At 56.9% G+C, this 17,166-nt stretch overlaps 1 protein-coding gene across 4 annotated transcripts in view; it reads right to left on the bottom strand.

Annotated features, from left to right (window-relative positions):
- KIF21B (kinesin family member 21B) overlaps window positions 1–17,166 on the bottom strand; it is a 47,732-nt gene that overhangs the window by 25,895 nt on the left and 4,671 nt on the right. For all 4 annotated transcript variants that reach the window (XR_006815555.1, XR_006815556.1, XM_045982756.1 and 1 more), the window contains exons 2-12: window positions 8,008–8,230; window positions 7,495–7,677; window positions 5,271–5,420; window positions 5,053–5,187; window positions 4,479–4,646; window positions 4,029–4,144; window positions 3,330–3,525; window positions 1,998–2,187; window positions 972–1,035; window positions 642–860; window positions 33–114 (exon numbers count right to left, since the gene is read on the bottom strand). Coding sequence is in view for 2 of the 4 variants with exons in the window: in XM_045982756.1 (XP_045838712.1) it covers window positions 33–114; window positions 642–860; window positions 972–1,035; window positions 1,998–2,187; window positions 3,330–3,525; window positions 4,029–4,144; window positions 4,479–4,646; window positions 5,053–5,187; window positions 5,271–5,420; window positions 7,495–7,677; window positions 8,008–8,230 (1,726 nt within the window). In the remaining 2 variants the exon portion in view is untranslated. The remainder of the gene's footprint in view (window positions 1–32; window positions 115–641; window positions 861–971; window positions 1,036–1,997; window positions 2,188–3,329; window positions 3,526–4,028; window positions 4,145–4,478; window positions 4,647–5,052; window positions 5,188–5,270; window positions 5,421–7,494; window positions 7,678–8,007; window positions 8,231–17,166) is intronic.

Here is a 17,166-nt window from a genome sequence, read left to right as displayed (position 1 = left end):
TGTAGAGGGGAGGGGACGGGGCAGTCCCTCACCTCCTCAGCCTCATTCTCGTCGGTCTCCTCACTGTTTTCCTGTTGGAGTTTTGCCCTCTTTTTGAAGGCCTCCTTCTCTGGGCTGCCAGGAGGGAAGGGTAGGCCAGGTTAGCCTTGCGCATGTGGCAGGGAGTGAAAGGGAGGGCAGGAGGATGGAGCTGGGTTCCTGTTCTGCAGAGAATCTGGCTGCCCCTCTCCACCCCCAATCTAGAACTAACCCTGGGTACGCTCCACCCTCCCTCCCCTCGGGGGAAGGAGCAGCATTAGAGAAAGGTGGGCCACTGCTGCCCAAAAGGCTGAGCAAGGGCGCCTGGGTGGCTCAGTTGGTTAAGCAACTGCCTTTGGCTCAGGTCATGATCCTGGAGTTCTGGGATCGAGTCCTGCATCGGGCACCCAGCTCCACAGGGAGTCTGCTTCTCTCTCTGACCTTCTCCCCATCTCATGCTTTCTCTTACCCTCTCTCTCTCAAATAAATAAATAAAATATTTAAAAAAAAAAAAAAAAAAAAGCTGATCAAATGGGCTGAGCTCCCGAGTAGCCCCCAGGGCAGCTCCCGGCTACAGGCAAGCTCCCAGAGAGCCCGCAGGACCACGGGCACATTCCGCTCACCTCTTTCTCCGCTGCCTGACCTCCTTCTTCTTGAGCCGCTCCAGGTCCTGCTTGGCCCGGCGGATCACCTCCGAGGCATCCTCCATAGAGTTGGCTGGGCTGCCCCCGAAGGCAGGAGCACCTGGAGACGCACCCAGGGAGTAGGGGCTCCGAGCGGAGGCCCGGGAGAGGCTGCGGCGCAGGGACTCATTCATGGCCTCGCTCTCCAGCAGCTTTGTCCTGCGTGGGGAGAGGCAGCAGTTGGGGCCAGCAGAGCCGGCACTGCCCACACTGCCCAGGGCTCTGCCCAGCCCAGGCCCTCCTCCACTGCTCCTAGATAACGGCGCTCACCGCAGCTCCTCGATCTCCCGGATGTAGTTCTGGATCAGGGCACCAATGGCCTCGTTGCCATCACCTGGAGAGGGAAGATGGCAGAGTGTAATACAGAAGGTAAAGCACTCGAGAACCTGTGGCTCAGAACTGGTGGTCCTCTACCAGGGCCCCGATAGGGTAGCACACGTGGGCCTTTCCCCAAAAGGAATCTACATCGAAGAAGCACCTGTCCACAGGACGGGTATACACCAGCCCTGCTGGAGGAACAATCAAGCTCCATTCGGAGAGGGCGGCTGTCAGACAGCGTTCTCCATCCTCCCACGGGGAACACTGTGCAGTTTAAGAGAATTAAGTGGATTTGTATGTTTTAACGTGGAAAGATCTCCAAAGCATAATGCTAAGTGAAAATGGGAAGTCACAGGGCAATACATATGGTCTCATACACAGAAAAAGAAAGGGCAGTATATATTCACACACACACACACACACACACACACACACACACACACACCCCTAATGTGCACAGGTACATATGAATATATATATAGTCACAGTCAGAGCAAAGGGACTGAGAAAGGTGTGGGAAGACGTGCACGGAGCTTCTAAGTAGAGAGGACGTGGAGTGGAGAGTTTAGCGAGAGGAGATTTCATCTTTCTACAGCCATGTAAGCAAAGAGGATATATTCATGTATTGCTTGTGGGCATAAAAAAAGGTTTAAAATCAACTGGGGGGCACCTGGGGGGCTCAGTCAGTTAAGCATCCGACTCCTGATTTTGGCTCAGGTCATGATCTCAGGGTTGTGAGACTGGGCCCTGCATGGGCTCTGTGCTCAGTCCCTCTGCTGCTCCCCCCAACCCCTGGTGTCTCTCTTTCTCTCTAAAATAAATAAATCTTTTTTAAAAAGTCAGTTGGAAAAAATTCATAAATACATTGATCTGTGAATTGATTGGCTGGTCCAGCTTGCCTAATATCCTAGGGTGGGTATGGGGAGAGGGGGTCCCAGCTCATTGCGTGTCCGAGCTGGGCTGGTGCACCCGACTCACCGGCCTTGGCCAGAAGCAGATTGGCTTCCTGGCTCATGAGATGAGTGACACGGTTGTTGATGGCATCGATGGCCTCCTGCATGGCCTTCACCCGCAGACGCAGTGCCCCGTTCTCCTTCTGCAGCATGGCGTTCTCCCGGAACAGGTCACTGTAGCCCTCAGCACCATCCTCTCCAATCACCCTCTTGCCCTGGGAAGAGGAGGGGCAGGGCAGGCAGGGAGCAGTCAGGGGCCAGAGCTCAAAGGGTGGGGAAGGTTGATGATGCTCCTGACAGCACCGCCAACTCCCTGCCTCCCAAACCCACGTCTCCTAAAACACAGCTCCTGTCTCCCAGGGCTCTCCCTGACAACCAGGAACTCCAAATTCTATCAGCAGCCATTCCAGCGCCCCCCACCCCCAATCTTACCTTGACTTACCTTTCCACCACCTACCTTCACATCACCATAAGTGTTAACCCAAGGGCCAAAACCCTAAGGGGTCCTGACAATTGGCATAAATGAGTCTGAGTACAAGACAACAGGGAGTGGTGGGGACTGGAGCTAACAGAGTCACAGACTCAGTCTCAAAGGGTCAGCAACTATGCCACTCCAGCCAGCGTAGTACTATATGTTGTTAGGTCTTCACATTTTTCAGGGAAAACTGAAATTCCTTGATTTTTAGAAAGGCAGGCAACTAAGTTGCATTCTTCTAAAACAAAGGGCAAGCCAAACCAAAACCCGTTTGTGTACCAGATTCATACCCTGGGTGACCAGCAGCCATTGACTCCTGCCCAAGCCATATGGAATTAGACACTTCGCCAGAAGCACCTGTTTTTCCCATCTTTGTTTCCAGGCGCATGGGGTGTTTGCACCCTAGAATTCCTGCCCCACTTGCTTTTGATGCTATCTCATTCATTTTTCAAAATCTATATAAAAGGCCCCCTCCTTTGTGAGGTCTCCCCTGGCTGAGCACCTGAGTGAAGAGGGCCAGCTCTCTCCTCTGCCCTGCCCCCAGACACACTGGACGATAATGTGGTCCCCATTGATTATTCTGATTCTTCACCCCAGCCTAAGCATCTCAACTGGTCCAACGCAGCATACTCAGCGGACATGAAAACACCAGGCAGGGCATTTGTCCTCTGCATCAGAGCTAAGGAACAGCTGAGTACCCTCCTTTCTCTTAGGGTGCTAAAACCCTGGGGGCTCTGACTGTGCTCAACTCACTCAGGTGAGCCCCCCATCATGGCCGACACACAGCCAATATGCAGGAAGCAGCGAATGGGAGGAGGGGAGGGGGAGGAAGTCAGGGGGCGCCGAAGAACGGGGGTCCACCGTGCCTGGGACCGTGCTCACCGCCTTATACTCCATCAGCTCCATCTGCAGGCGAGCGATCTCGGCCCGCAGGGCGCTGATCTGTTGGCTGGTCTTGTCCTGGTTCACCACCACCTTGTTCTTGATGTTGCGGGCCCGGTTGGCATACTTGAGTGTGTTGAGCGTCTCCATGAAGTCCCGGTCTGAGGGGCTCACACAGGCAATCATGATGGTCTGGCTGGAGGGGTGCGGTAGGAGAATGAGGTGCGAGGGGCTCAGCCCAGCCCCCAGAAGCATCGCTCCAGGGTACAGCTCCTGCTCCCAACCCATTCCCATACTGCCTTAATGCCCTAAGGACCTGGGCTTTCACCAGGGCAAGCACCTGGGACATGGGACTCTGGACCACCTGGCCACCGGGCTCCTTCCAACCGCGGTAACCCATAGTGAAGGCAGCCAGCAGTGTGATACGTCCCTGCTGGTCACAACTCTGTATTTTCTTAGTGGCTTCCACCCATTACCCCATTTGGGGTCTATCACTTCAAGACTATCTCTCCCTGCTATGCAGACAGGGAAACTGAGTCTGACCATACTAGCCAAAGGTCATACGGCATCTCAAGGCTCCTGTCTCCCAAGCCCATAGCCTGCAGTAGGATGGCCTCCTCTTCCACCAGGCCCTCATCAGGATTTTCCAGCAGGGTCCCGCCTCCCCCGCCCCTTCCCTGGATGTTGGCTGTAGGGTACCTGTTTCCCCCCAGCGAGTCCTGGAGGAGCCGAGTGAGCTTCGAGTCTCTGTATGGCACGTGTACCACCTTCTTGCTCTGGTCCCCCAAGGCGCTGATCACGTTGCCCAAGGCCAGCTGTGGGAGACAGACCCTGGCACTTGAGAGACATGCAGGGACAGGGAGAGTGGACACAGGACAGCCCCCGAGCCATCTGTACCTGCCTCGATGACTCAGCAGCTCTCAAGCTCCCTGAGAGGGTTTATGTGCAGATGTGATGGTTTGAGAAGTCAAGAGGTTGGGGGCAAGGGGGAGGACAGAGGACCAAATGCCTAACAATAGGGACATATGGGTGCCCTGACCAGCAGCCAGCAAGAGGCACAGGGAGGACAGGGCAGCCGTGGGCCTGGAGGGTCTGGAAAGGGTTTGAGCTGTGCAGGCCGCCAGGGCTGGTGACCTGCCGAGTGCCTACCAGGCCACAGTTGATGGAGATGCCCTCCTTGGCCCGCTCGCCGGTGGCCCCCGTCCTCTTCAGCCGCTCTGAGCCGGCCAGATCCACAAAGTGAAACTTAGCAGTGAGAGTCTCATACTCACTGGTGGGAGCATTGCCCTCAGGAAGCCCGGTCACCACCTCGTTCACCTGCAGCAGAAGTTGGCAGCTGATGTACTTGGCCCTCACTTGGCCTTGCGGCTCCTCTGCTCGCAGTCCTGGTCCCTCAGGAATGCCGTCTGGGGGGATTCGGGGCTGGGAAGGCAGGCTGCCCCGCCCCCTCCCCGGCACATGACAGCATCTGACAGTGTGCACAGTGCTTGCACATGCCCGATGCTCATGCAAGCCTCACAACCATAGCGGTATGGTTATCCCATTGTACAGGTTGAAGGACTGAGGCTTAAGAAACAAGAGAAAGAAAAATCCACAAGGGGCCGAAGCAAACCCCAACCCCCGATTTGCTAGCTTTGGATCCACGGCCCCCTCCTCTTCTTGCCCCGCTCCGAGAAGTCCCCCCACCACTACAGCAGCTCCCGAGCCTCCAAGGGCTCCTTACGGGGTCCGGCTGGGTGCACACGCGCATCTGGCACACATGGATGGTGAAGATGGCGTGTGAGCGGGAGCTCTGCACGTTCATCTGGGTGCTGGCCGTGGTGCGGGACAGGGCCCCCTGCTTTAGGCACTGGATCAGCTGCGGAAGGGGACACAAGCGAGGGCATGAGCTGCGTCTTGGACCTGGGCCCTGCCTGGCCTGGACCTCCGGTGGGTGCTCACCTCCTCCTGGGAGCTGATGAGGCGGGAAGTGACACCCGTGGTGTAGATGCCACCATTCCCATCCTCGTGAATCTTGATGTTGGACCTGCGGTGGCGGGCATCAGGGTCACGGGTGCTGTCAAACAGGTCAAGGATCTCCTCATTGTAGAGCTGTGGAGGGGCGAAAACGGCTGCTGGGTGCACGTAGCACGTGGCGCAGGGCTCCAAGGGGGCTTTCCCAGGTTTATAAACCAGCTCTGTTTTGCGGATGTGGAAACTGAGGCTCTGGGAAACGAACTTGCAGACCCTGGTCCCCTTGTGGGGCAGCTGGGTCCTGGGCGGAACTATAGTGAGGTTATGTTTCCACTCCCTCCCCAAAGAACCAGCATTCAACAGCTTTCGGTCTTGTCAGGGGACGAAGGACCTAAAGGGGCAAGGGGACTCAGATCCTAGATGTAGATGAGGAAGATCGGACCATAAATCAGGCAGACTCTATTATGTTTGTTGCTAGGCTGGGAAAGGGAGTGGGGACATAGTTTTGGATGAGGGAGGGGACAAGCTGAGCTCAGTAGAGACCACGTCTTGATCCTGATGGTCCCCGGGGGTTGAGGTGAGGACAATCTCCCAGTAGGGGAGCAACATGGGCACTGAGAGCATGCCGCTGGGGCCTGGTATCCTGGGGAAAGTCTGGAGAGATTAGTTGGATGGGAGTGGGGGTGGCTTGGCTAGGAGTAGTCACCTTATTTCACATGGCCTCAGCCTTGGAGATTCCTGTGTGGAATCACCGGCAGAGACAGCTTCACCTGCTGAAGGGCTGGGACACTCCCCAGGCAGAGAGCAGAGGCTGGGGAGTGGGGAAAAGGGACAGGGCAGCTTGGTCAGTGGCCAGCAGAATCCTGTGGGGGAGGGGCTGGCTGCAGCCCTCCGACATCCGACATCCGAGACTTTGATGCCTCAAAGGGACAGAAATACTCCACCGGAAGGGGAAGGGGAAACGGAAGGGACTGGTGCAGATGTGGGTGCCATGGTGTCTGTCTGTCTGTTGAGACAGACGCACGGGCATCATTTAACCCCTTGTGATTCACCCTTCGGCGTGAGTTTTCTAGGCACTGCCCTACTTTTTGGGGATCCCCATGGCAACAGAGAAAAGAAGAAAACAAAGGGATGGAAAAGTTTACAGAGATACACAGCAGTAGGACACATGCACGCACGCACGCGCGCACACAAACACACAAACACACACAAAGGAAGTCACTTTGTCAGAAGCAAAAGTCCAGGAGGGCAAGGAAAAACTCTCCAGTCTGAAGAAATATAGGGTCTCCTAAGGGGAAAGAAGCCACTCTGAGTGCCCAGGAAGGAGTCATAGTGGGGCAGTGGGCAGGGTGGGCCATGGAAACCCTAGAGACGGCTGGAGACACACCTCTCCCTCAGAGACACCCTGCATACAGTCAGAGCTCAGGACAGTCCCATCCCCAGCAAATGGCCCAGAACCAGGGGAGTCACTGGGTTGGGGTTTCAGATGCTGAGAACTGAAACACCTGGTTCAAGTGTCCTAAAGGAGGAGCCTGGTCAAGTCAGGCACTCATGAGAAGTAGCCAGGAAAACCTGCTTTCTTAGAGACCTTTTTGAGAGGCCTTGGGATAGGCCAAAGACTCCTTCCTCTACCCCCAAAGTCCACAGACGTCAAAAGCCTGGCCTTGGCACAAAGACACTCTCCCAGAGAGAGGCAGGACCAGTTGCTTTCTGGAGGACCTCCCTACCCTGAGGTCAGAGAAGACTCTGAGGGTCAGTAAGGACCTCAGCCAGAAAGGGGTAGGGCAGGCTGCTCTGAGGCAAACTGGCCGAGGCCAGAAGGATGGGCAGGAACCAGAGTTCTCACTGTGTGCCAGGCACGTGCTTCTGTGCCATTCTCACAACACCTGTAAGGAAATAGATAATTACAGCCACCGTGCAGTGGGGCCTGAGGACAGCTAATAAGTGTCAGAGCTGACAGTCAGTCAGGGTTTGAAGAGATCTTGACGGTTCTCTGTAACTCAAGCCCCCTCTGACACAGCAAGCCTCCTCAGAGTGTCCCACCCAGAGGTCTTCTAGCCCTTGCTTGGGTATTTCCAGCGGCAGGATACTCAGCAGCTGGAGTTGCTGGGGTTCTCCTAGGCTCATTCCACTGTCCTGGGGGTAAGCCCAGCCTCCATGGTCTTGCTGTCCCCCAAATCTCCCTCCTGCCCCCACCACAAGGCCACAGTACCTCCAGGAACTGAGCGCTGACTTTGAACTCAGGCCCGGCCACACCCTGCTCCTGTGCCCGCCGCTTGCGCTCAGCAATGCCCCCAAAGAGGTGTGCTATGGCCCTTGGAATGATGCCTTGCTCCTCCTCCGATGTCACCGTGTCGAAGCCGGTGCCCATCGTGTATGTCTTCCCGGCCCCGGTCTGCATCGGCAAGGATGGAAGGAGGGGGTCAGTACCCTCGGGGGTGGGGGGGCCCACCAGCAAGCCCGGGACTCCAGGTTGGGAGGACTTCCCTTACCATGTACCTCCCCTCCAAGGTCACCCACCCCTTCTGGTCCCAAAGCCACACCCTGGGGGAGTCTCCTGGGAGGGACAGCCTTCCTCCAATAACTAGTAGCATGACACACGTTGGGACAACAGACAGAACCGCAGCTCCATCTCAGCTGGTCTGAAAGGGGATGGGGCGCTCTCTCCCAGCAGCTGGGGAGACAAGGGTTGGAGGGGCCCCCTGTGGGAGCGGAGGCGGCTTACCTGCCCATAGGCCAGCACTGTGGCATTGTAGCCCTCGAAGCAGCCCTCGATGAGCTTGCTCACACAGGTCGAATAGATCTGTTCCTGCCAGGTGTCCAGGTCGAAGACAAAGTCATAGGTGAAGGCCTTGTCCTTCCCCAGAAGGACCTGGGGCTCCCCGGGGGTGACAGAGGTACAGATGTGACAGCCCTCAATCTTCTCCTTTGACAGCTGGGGCCGAATCCTGCCCGGCGAAGGGGAGAGCCCTGGGTCAGACCCGGCCAGCCGGGGACCGCTGCAGCCCTCCACCTCACGCTGCCTGCCAAGCTTCCACTTCCCCAGGCCCCCTCCAGCCCCCACAAGCTGGAGAGAAGGAAGGAAGCTTAGGAGCCTCCCCAGAGGACAAAGGCAACTTTTGCAACAATACAATAATAATAAGAGTAAGACTAATATCTACTCCACCCAAACATTTACTAAGTTGCCAACATTTTTCAAGTGCTCTAAGTACGGGGTATCCGGGTTAAAAGTATTTTATGTAAAGGAATTCATGTATTCTCCACTATAAATCTGTGAGGTACATATTATTTGCCCAGTTTTACAGGTGAGAGAATGGAGGCTGACAGGGTTTAAGTGACTTGCCCAAGATTGTACCGGGGGCGTGACAGAAACCACCCCCCTGTCTGACATCAGAGCGCCCCACACACCTGATTGAATGGAGAGCCCTAGAAATCAGTGTCCCAAAGATCAGGAAGAGAAGACAGCTTGCCCCCTTCTGGGAGGTAAGGCTCAACACCAGGGTGGGGTCAGGAGGGATAGGCCTGGCTGCCCCCCAGTACTGAATTAAAGAGCAGACCACAGCTTCTGCCAAGGCCTACAGGGGCAGCAAGAGTCCTCCAGCTGCGGAGCCCACTGTCAGATGCCAGAGCGTGGTAGAACATTCCAGGAGCCAAGGGGGCCAGACCAGGTCAAGCCAAAGGTCAGCTGAGAAGGGCGGGGACCCTGACAAGGGACACAAGGTCGGCCACGGGAGGGGCCCAACCCCAGCTCCTGGAGGGGTCCCTTACAAGAGGAAGGAAAGTGGCACCAGGGCTGAGTGTGAGCCGGCCATAGATAGGGCTATCTCCATCCAGCCACCTCTTCTCCCTCTTCTAAGCAGCCATTGCCATGCCAAGGTCCCCATGGCAACCAAGTGTGAGCCAGTGAGCATGCGCTGTAGGGACAGGCAGAAAAGCACTTCCCAAATGCCTAAAGTAAAAGTGGGGGGCGGGGGAGGCAACTAGGCCAGCCCTATCAGCCAGGCTCTCACAATGAGCTGCTTGTCAGGCTCCCTTTCCCAAAAGCCAACATTTACCAAGAGAAGAAAAGAGTGAGAGGGCCAGGCCAGCATGCATCCAGGGCCGAGGGGGACCTTGCCACAGAGCAAGGGCCACCAAGTCGCCATCCTGTCCCTGTCTGGGGCTGCCCCAGTCCCCAAGGCCCACTCAGAGCTTCAGGCCAGGAGAGGTGCTCCCCTCAGGCTGTTGCCTGCACTTTGCTGCGAGAAGGCCAAAGGGGACTGAGGAGGGGGGTAAGTCCCAGGGGAGCATGTGGGGGGAATTGGCTGCACCAGGCCAAGTCCACACTGTAGATGGTAGTCTGGGTTTTCTTCGCAAGTGTTTTCCCTTAGGTGTCAAAGTGTCCTCACAGGTCAGTGGCTCTCCTTCATTGAGACTGACAGGAATGGAGGGTCACCACCTTCATCCACGCTATCCAGCTGTTCTGGATCAAGTTGAAATTAGAACGCAGCCTCTCGGTGTCCCCTTGAACTGGTTTCTGACTGGGAAGGGAGCAGCTGATTCTTGTTCATCCTCTCTAGAACCTACAGACCAGAAACTTGACTCACCGGTAAGGGGTCTGGGCCAGGAGTTCTCCTACCTCGACCTCTAATAGTGGTAACTGACACAAATTCGCACTCACTACATACCCGGGGTGTCTAAGCGCTGACATATACTAACTCTTGATCCTCAAGAGAACACCTGTGGTGAATACTACGATCCCGCTTCGTAGGGGAGGAAACGAGACAGTGCCCAGCCAGTCATAGACGGTAAGGGGCAGAGTGGGGCTTGAACAGCATGTGTGCGCGACCTCTCTGCTGTTTCTATGCTACTGTGTCAGTAAGGGCAGGGCTCAGGGGACCTGGGGGACAGAACGGCTCACAGACACAGGGAGACAGCAGGCAGCAACTCCAGAGGGGGGCATGGCCCTGCACACAAGGCACCAGGTAGGAAGCTGGAGCTCTGGTCCTCGGAGCTGGCTCTGCCCCCGGGGCCTCCGGGACCCAGGACCAAATACTCACTGCCCAGGGCGTCCAGGTGCTCCCAGGTGAACCAAGGGTCTGGCCAGGGAAGGCTCTGAAGAGCTTCCAGCATTGCCGGCCAGCACCAACTCCGGAAGACACCCTCCCTACCATGTGGGCTGCTTGTGATAGGATTTCTGGATCCAATTCAAATACCATTTAATTACCCCAGGCAGATGGCAGTGCTGGTGATTGGAGGAAATCAAATCAAGATCCCTGGAGACAGTGGGAGCAGGGGAGGGGGAGCAGCAGCCCTGCCTGGCAGAGTCCGTCCGTGAGAGGGGCTGCTTCTCCTGCAACAGCCAGCCCCAAGAACACGGGGGAGCCCACCTGCTGGGAGCAAGAGAGCGGGAGACGAGCAGTCTGGGAAGGAGGATGGAGAAGAGGGGCTCCAGGGCTTTAGGGTCCGGGAATTGTGCAGTCAGTCAAGCATTCACCCCGGGGCCCTCATCCTGGGGCGTGAGGCCCAGCACATCTTGTGGCGGGGGTCCTCTGTGGGCAGAGAGAGCCAGCCCCCCACCCCACGCTGGCCCACACGAAGCACCAGGGTGCTTACTCAGAGAGAAGGGTACCCACTGGGAGACAGAGGACATGGGCTCAGCTAAGAGTCACTAATTCCCAAAGCAACTGACCTGGATGAGGGAGAGTGTTAGTCCCAGGAATGGGACTTGAATGAGTAACTGGAGGTTACTGGACGTGGAAGAAAAAGAGAATTAATATTTTATGTGTGCTTTCCATGGGCTAGCTGGGCCAGGCACCTGCCATAGACTAACTCACTTAAGTGAGTTAAGTTAGCAGTGAGCTAGGGCTTTCGATGCCCATTTTTCAGAGAGGAAAGTTGAGGCTTGAAGTGGTTAAAGTCACACACACAGGGTAAATACGGTGAAGGTGGGCATCCATTCCTGGTCTGCCTATGAAACCTACAGGCTCTTCTGCTTCTCCCGCTATCTCCCGCCCGGGACACTCTCCATCCCCACATCCACAGATAAGCTTCCTCCCACAGAACCACTGCCAGAGTCAGGGAGGCACTCTGGAAGGAATCCTGCTCTATCTGCTCAGGGTTTGCCAGACAGCAGGGGCAGACAGTGTGCCCTCGGGCTCACTACACCACACCCTGCCCAGCAGATCATTCAAACCCACACTCCACAGGTAGGAGACCAGAGGACTGGGAGATCGAGTCCAGGGTCCTGGACAAGCCTCTGCCCCCAACTCTTCTTGCTGAGGAGCTGCTGCATCCTCCTCAGTCCTCTGGATGATCTCTTCACAGTTTTAACTTTCTAAGAATTCCATCACCTTCCCCTCCAGCAGCTTCCTCTCCTGGCCCCATCCTGGGTGAGGTCATCCCTGTGGGCTGCCCTCAAAGTAGCAGAGGCCTCAGCCAGCCCAACTCCATCCCAGATAAGGGGATACGGGGAAGGTGGTTGCTTCTCCTTAGGGCAGGATGGCAGGGCATGGCAGGGGTGGGGGTGGGGGGGGCAGGGGCGGTCAGGGTTGGAAACCAGTTTCTAGGGTCTTGCAAATAAACCACAGACCCCAGGAGCCATGGACCAGACCCAGGACTACGACGAGGTGAGGTTTTTGCCACAGGTACAAAACTTCACGGGGTACGAAGAAACTCAGTAATCAAGATAAATTATAATTTAATGCAATATCGGAAAAACTCAAATCGTCAAACTATGGCCCCACGGGCCAGCTCGACCACACATTCAGTATCATTTCTGTTCAGGGACCTCCAGAATCTCACCCCAAGCCTCATGCCTGCAAAGCCACCCTCCGCCTGCAAAGCCACCCTCCGTCTCTTCGGGCCGGGAGCGAAGGAGGCGGGCCGGCCAACCCCGCGCAGAAAGGCTCCCGGAATCTCCCTGAACAGAGCCCGGTCTATTTGCCACTTGGCAACCCGCAGCCCGAGCGGCGGTGGGAGCCGGCGCGAGAGCGAGGAGAAAGGGCCCTGGGCTTTTCAGAGGCAGGATCTGGCACGGGCGCGTGGCCGCTGAGCTTCCTCTGCCCACAATTGAGCGGGAGCTGGTGTGATGTGGGTATTTTCCTATCCCTCCCCCACCGCCGGAGAAGCGGGCACCCGGGCGAGGGACACGCAGGAGGCTCGGGCCCGGCCCCCCACCCGTCGGTGCCCCGGCGGCGGCGGGACAAAGGCCGAGAACCCGAGCCGGGCGCTGCGGGAAGAGCTGAGCTCAGCGCTTCCACCGCTCTTTGGGGAGCCAGGAGGACGGGGCGGAAGGGGAGGACAGAACAGACCGGGAGGAGGCAGGCCCTGCGGGACGCTGAAGGTCTGCCAAGGAGAACAACTCCCTCTGCGAGGGTAACGTGCCCAGAGCCCCAAACCCTACCCGCGCCTGTGGGGAGTGGAGGGCAGGGGACGGAGGAGGATGGGGCTAGCTCCCTCACCCCCACCCCCTCGTCAGTGACGTCACAGAAAGCCAGCCAATCACTACCCCCGAAGGCTCTACTCAATGACCTTGGGCTCCTAAGGGTTGGTTCAGCGTCTGAGGTGAAGTTAATCCCACCCAATCAGCCGGCTAGGGCCCCTCCCGGGGCCCCTCAGTTGCCCCCCAGTTAGTTAGGAGCTCCCGGAGCTCTAAGAGTGCAACCCCAGGCCTTTCCTCTTCGAAGAGTTTTGTCACTGAGAGGTCACAAGCTGTGATATTAAAATAATGGTACCATTATACCCAAGAACTGTTCCAGAGGTCTGTGATTCCTGACGCCTTTCTTTGCTAGCACCTGGAACCCCTTTACATCTCTGCTTACTCAACTTCCCGGGTTAGTAAGTTCCCACGCATACAGAACAAGACTGCCTTTTTGCTAGACTCTACGAAGCTTTGCACGCTGCATCATTACACAAATCATTTCATTCTAGTGGGGGTGTTTTTGTTCCTAGTTTACAAAGGAGAGTTCAGAGGCAATTAACTGGGCTCAAGGTCACATAGGTAATAAATAAGAAGGTCTTCTAGGAAGACCACCTCTACTAGCCATCAGCCCTAAAAATTCAATCCGGGAGAGCTGGAGAGCACAAGCACGCACAGCTGCCCACTTGTGAGTAATCTGCACTCTGGGGACTTCCAGGCTGGGAGACAACCTCTTACCAGGCTCTCCCTCAAAGGCTTTGAGAAGAACCAGGGACTTAGGCTGGAATCATCCCTCCAATGGCCAAAACCACCATAACCTTTGGGGTGGGGGGTGGGTGGGTAGAAGCCTCTCTGCCCTTTTCTCCTACAGGACCCTTGATACCTTCCTGGAATTCTGAAAAGGAGCCCCCACAGGCTAGTGTAATGGCCCCAAGGAGAAACAGAGAAATGAGGAAGTTCATCCCCTCCCTGGTCCCTAAGTGCACTGCCCCCAAGCCTGAGGTTGGCCAGATTCCATGACCTTCCTTCTGCCCAACCCCAGGTGGTTTGCCTGGCTCCAGCCCCCCAGGCTCGACTGGAGCTGAGTTGTTGTGCGCAAGTGGGGGTGGGCAGAGGAGCAGGGGACAGAAACAGGAGCGCCGTGACCTCCAGTTCGCCTGGCACACTGAGTCACTGAGCCTCGCTGTGACCTGCCAGGGACCAGCTCTTCCTCATCAGTGACAGATCAAAGGGGAACTCAGCTACAGCAGGAGGGATTTAGATAAGCCAGCAAAAAGAACTTCCTGCCTGCAAAGCTCACTAAGCTGGGGGCAAGGGGAGCCTGGGATTCTTGGGAATCTTTTTCCTGAGAAATCATAGTCACCGATACCATTCTTGCTTCTTCTGTGCTTTTCCACCCCTGATCAGGACAACATCAAACACATTTTGAGAACCTATGTGTCAAGCTCATTTGCATACAGGAACACATGTAATGGGTTATGACAGCCCGGGGGAGCAAGGGACATTCACCTCATTTTACCGAGGCTGGGAAAGGTGAAATTTCACCAGCCCAGAGTCACGCCATTCGCCATTTGTAATGGTGGAAATGAAATGCAAGCCCAGCCTGCTCCTGCCTAATCCGGCTGCCTCCGCTGAGCACCCCGGCACCAGGGCAGGAGGAACATTGCACTGGGGAAAAATGATCCCCTCGGAGAATCCCTGTGCTGATCCTACTGACAGCTGCCAGCAGCGCCACGAGCACTCTGTTGGGAAAGCATTTCCCCCGTTTTGTAGAATTGAGAGCGGAGCCCCAGAGCATGGAGAAGCATGGAGCCAAGAGCCCAGGAGGCTGCTTGCCTGCCAGAGAAAGGCAACTCTCCCCAGCAGCAGAAAGAGGGCGTCTACACCCCCACTCTAATGAGCATCCTCTCCTCCTCCTCCCAACTGGCAGCCTGCCAGCTCTGGGGAAGGCGGCTGGAAGCAAAATCCCGGCTCTCTCAGGGGAGTCTGGCTCCCAGACACCCGGGGCCTTTTAGCTGACTTAGCCCAGAGAAGGCATCTTCCCAGAGAAGCTACTCCTCTCTAGTGGGGAGACCCAGTGTGGGGCGCTGGCTCTTTTAGTTGCAGGGGTACAGTGGGGAGACACCAGAGCCCTGGGGTAGCCAGAGGGTCTTGTCATCCTGTCACTGGACCTTCTCCTGGCCTCTAAGACACTCCCCCCAGCACAGTCCTCCTGAGACTGCCCTCAGGGAAAAGACCCCCAAACAAGGAGGCTTTGTATTGCGGGGTTGGAAAGCATGGGCTTATGAGGCCCTAGCAGATCTGGTGAAATGGATCTGTCAACCCCCTGTGCTTGACTTCTGCCCCCAAACACGTTCTTAAGTGCACAGGGCGAGGGTGTGGACACTCCAAGACAATGCCTTGGGGTGTCGATACAGGGCACCTGGGGTTCAGCCCCCACTCCTTCCTCAGATGTCCTTGACCTTCTCGTTCAGTTTATCCAAGTCGTGGCCACTAGCTTCTGCGTCACAACCAGGGACAGGCAGTCCGCCAGGGAAGGGAACCTGGGGTAGAGTCTTCTTCATGGCCCCTAGGCTATCACGATCTCAGCTGTGCCCCACGACACCCCCTGAGAGGCTGAAACAGGCACAGTGAGGAAGCAGGCCCAGCAGAGTAGGGTGAGGGGTCAGAGGCTGGGGAGCAGAGCTAGGAGAAGCTGAGGGAGGGGGCCAGGCCCCAATCTACACTGGAGAGACAGGCCGGCCCTGCTGTGAGCAGTAGCCAGGAGCTGCCTGAGCCACTGGTCTGACTCCTGTGGGTCTGACTCCTGGGCTGCAGGGGCCCGGGGAGAGGGGTGAGCATGGCTCAGGGAAGCTTGGCTCAGCTGCGTTCCGGCTTGGCTCTCCGGTCCCACTCCCTTCTCAGGGCATCTGGCAGGGGTTTCCCATGACCTCCCAGGAGAGTGGAGACTGCAGAGTGGGGGCTGAGCAGGGAGCGCCCAGAGCCCAGAGCTGTGGTGGCATGTGCTTCATGTGGAGGACAGCTCAGTGGGAACGGGCCCTGGGGACGCTCCCCTGCTGAGGAATGCAGAGCAACAGGCGGCTGGCCTCCAAGCAGCTGGCTAGGGAGGGTGGCGAGCCTCTCCCCCAGCACTCTGGCCCTGGTCCTTGGTCCTCAGTGCCCACTCCCAGGCTCTCAAGGCACCTTAACTCCAGGGTCAGGCAGGACCAGCCAGCCTAGAGAGATGACAAGTGACCTCCACCACTGCTCTGATCATGGACTTCCACCGCACAGGCGGAGGGATAGGGACTCAGGTATCTGGGGCCAGGGGACCACTCACTGCCTCCCTTCCACACCCAGAGCAGCCAGAGGTAAAGAGGGAGTATTTCAGGGCTCAGGACACTGCCACCCACAGGTCCCCCACCCGCCATGGGGCTTCACAGCCCCTCCCCACAGATCTCCACCACCCCCAGCCCATAGGGATGGAAGGGTAGCTCTCTGGAGCCGAGGCCGACCAGCCCCAGCCTGGCTCCCCTCCCAGGGCGTGGTAGTATCCTCTTCTCCCCAGCCCAGCAGCCTCTCAGTACCCCTCCAGCTTTCCCCAACGGGCAGCCATGTCTAGAGGGCAAAATGAGAGGCGAGGAGACCCAGAACACCCAGGGCTCTGCCCTGTGACTGGTGTGGGAGCTTGTAGGGATAGCAAGAGGAGACTGGGTTGCCCCCAGAATTTCCTTTCCTGGAGAGTGGCAAGACGGGACTCAGGCAGGAAAATCAATTCCAGGGACAGCAGCATGGAGCTAAGGAAAGAGAGAACAGGCGGACTTCTACCCAGTGGCAAGGGAGAAGTTCCCCAAACATAAGAGCGAACAGCATGGCTGAGAGGGGACAGGCAGCTCCATGCTAAGCAATCCCAGAAAAGGAAATTCAGACATGTTCCCCCACTGCAGAGCACTGGACGCCTTCCTAAGTACTTTTCCTACATTGCCATTACAGCAACCAGTGCAGTGTGGCATACAGAGAAACTGAGGCAAAGAGACTCACAGCAAAGGGCTAATTAAAGCCTTAGTGGGAGGGGGTTGAGGAGCAGTCTGAGGAGCATGTGCCTGGAGGGAGAGTGCCCTGGGTTCTGATCCAAACTCCTCCGTTTACTGGCTGGGAGTTTTGCTCATCCATACAATGGGAACAACATCAGTTAGCTGGTGGGGCTCCAGTGGGGTAGGGTGGGGTGGAGCAGGGCAGTGTAGACATGCTGCCTGGTACAGGGCAAGTGTTCAAGAAGTCACAGTGCTTAGCGACCCCCAAGTTCAGTCTTCTTTCCATCCTGGGATGCTTTCTGCTATAAATAAGAGGAAGGAAGGAAGGAAGGGGATGGGAGGGGAGGGAGGGAGGGAGGGAAGAAGGAGTGGAGAGGAGAGGAGAGGAGGGTAGGGAAGGAAGGAAGGAAGGAAGGAAGGAAAGGAGGGAGGGAGGGGAGGGAGGAAGGAGGGGAGGGGAGGGAAGAAGGAG

The sequence above is a fragment of the Meles meles genome, chromosome 17 (genome assembly GCF_922984935.1).
Source record: "Meles meles chromosome 17, mMelMel3.1 paternal haplotype, whole genome shotgun sequence".
Classification (NCBI taxonomy): domain Eukaryota; kingdom Metazoa; phylum Chordata; class Mammalia; order Carnivora; family Mustelidae; genus Meles; species Meles meles.
This window is presented reverse-complemented; position numbering and strand designations above follow the sequence as displayed.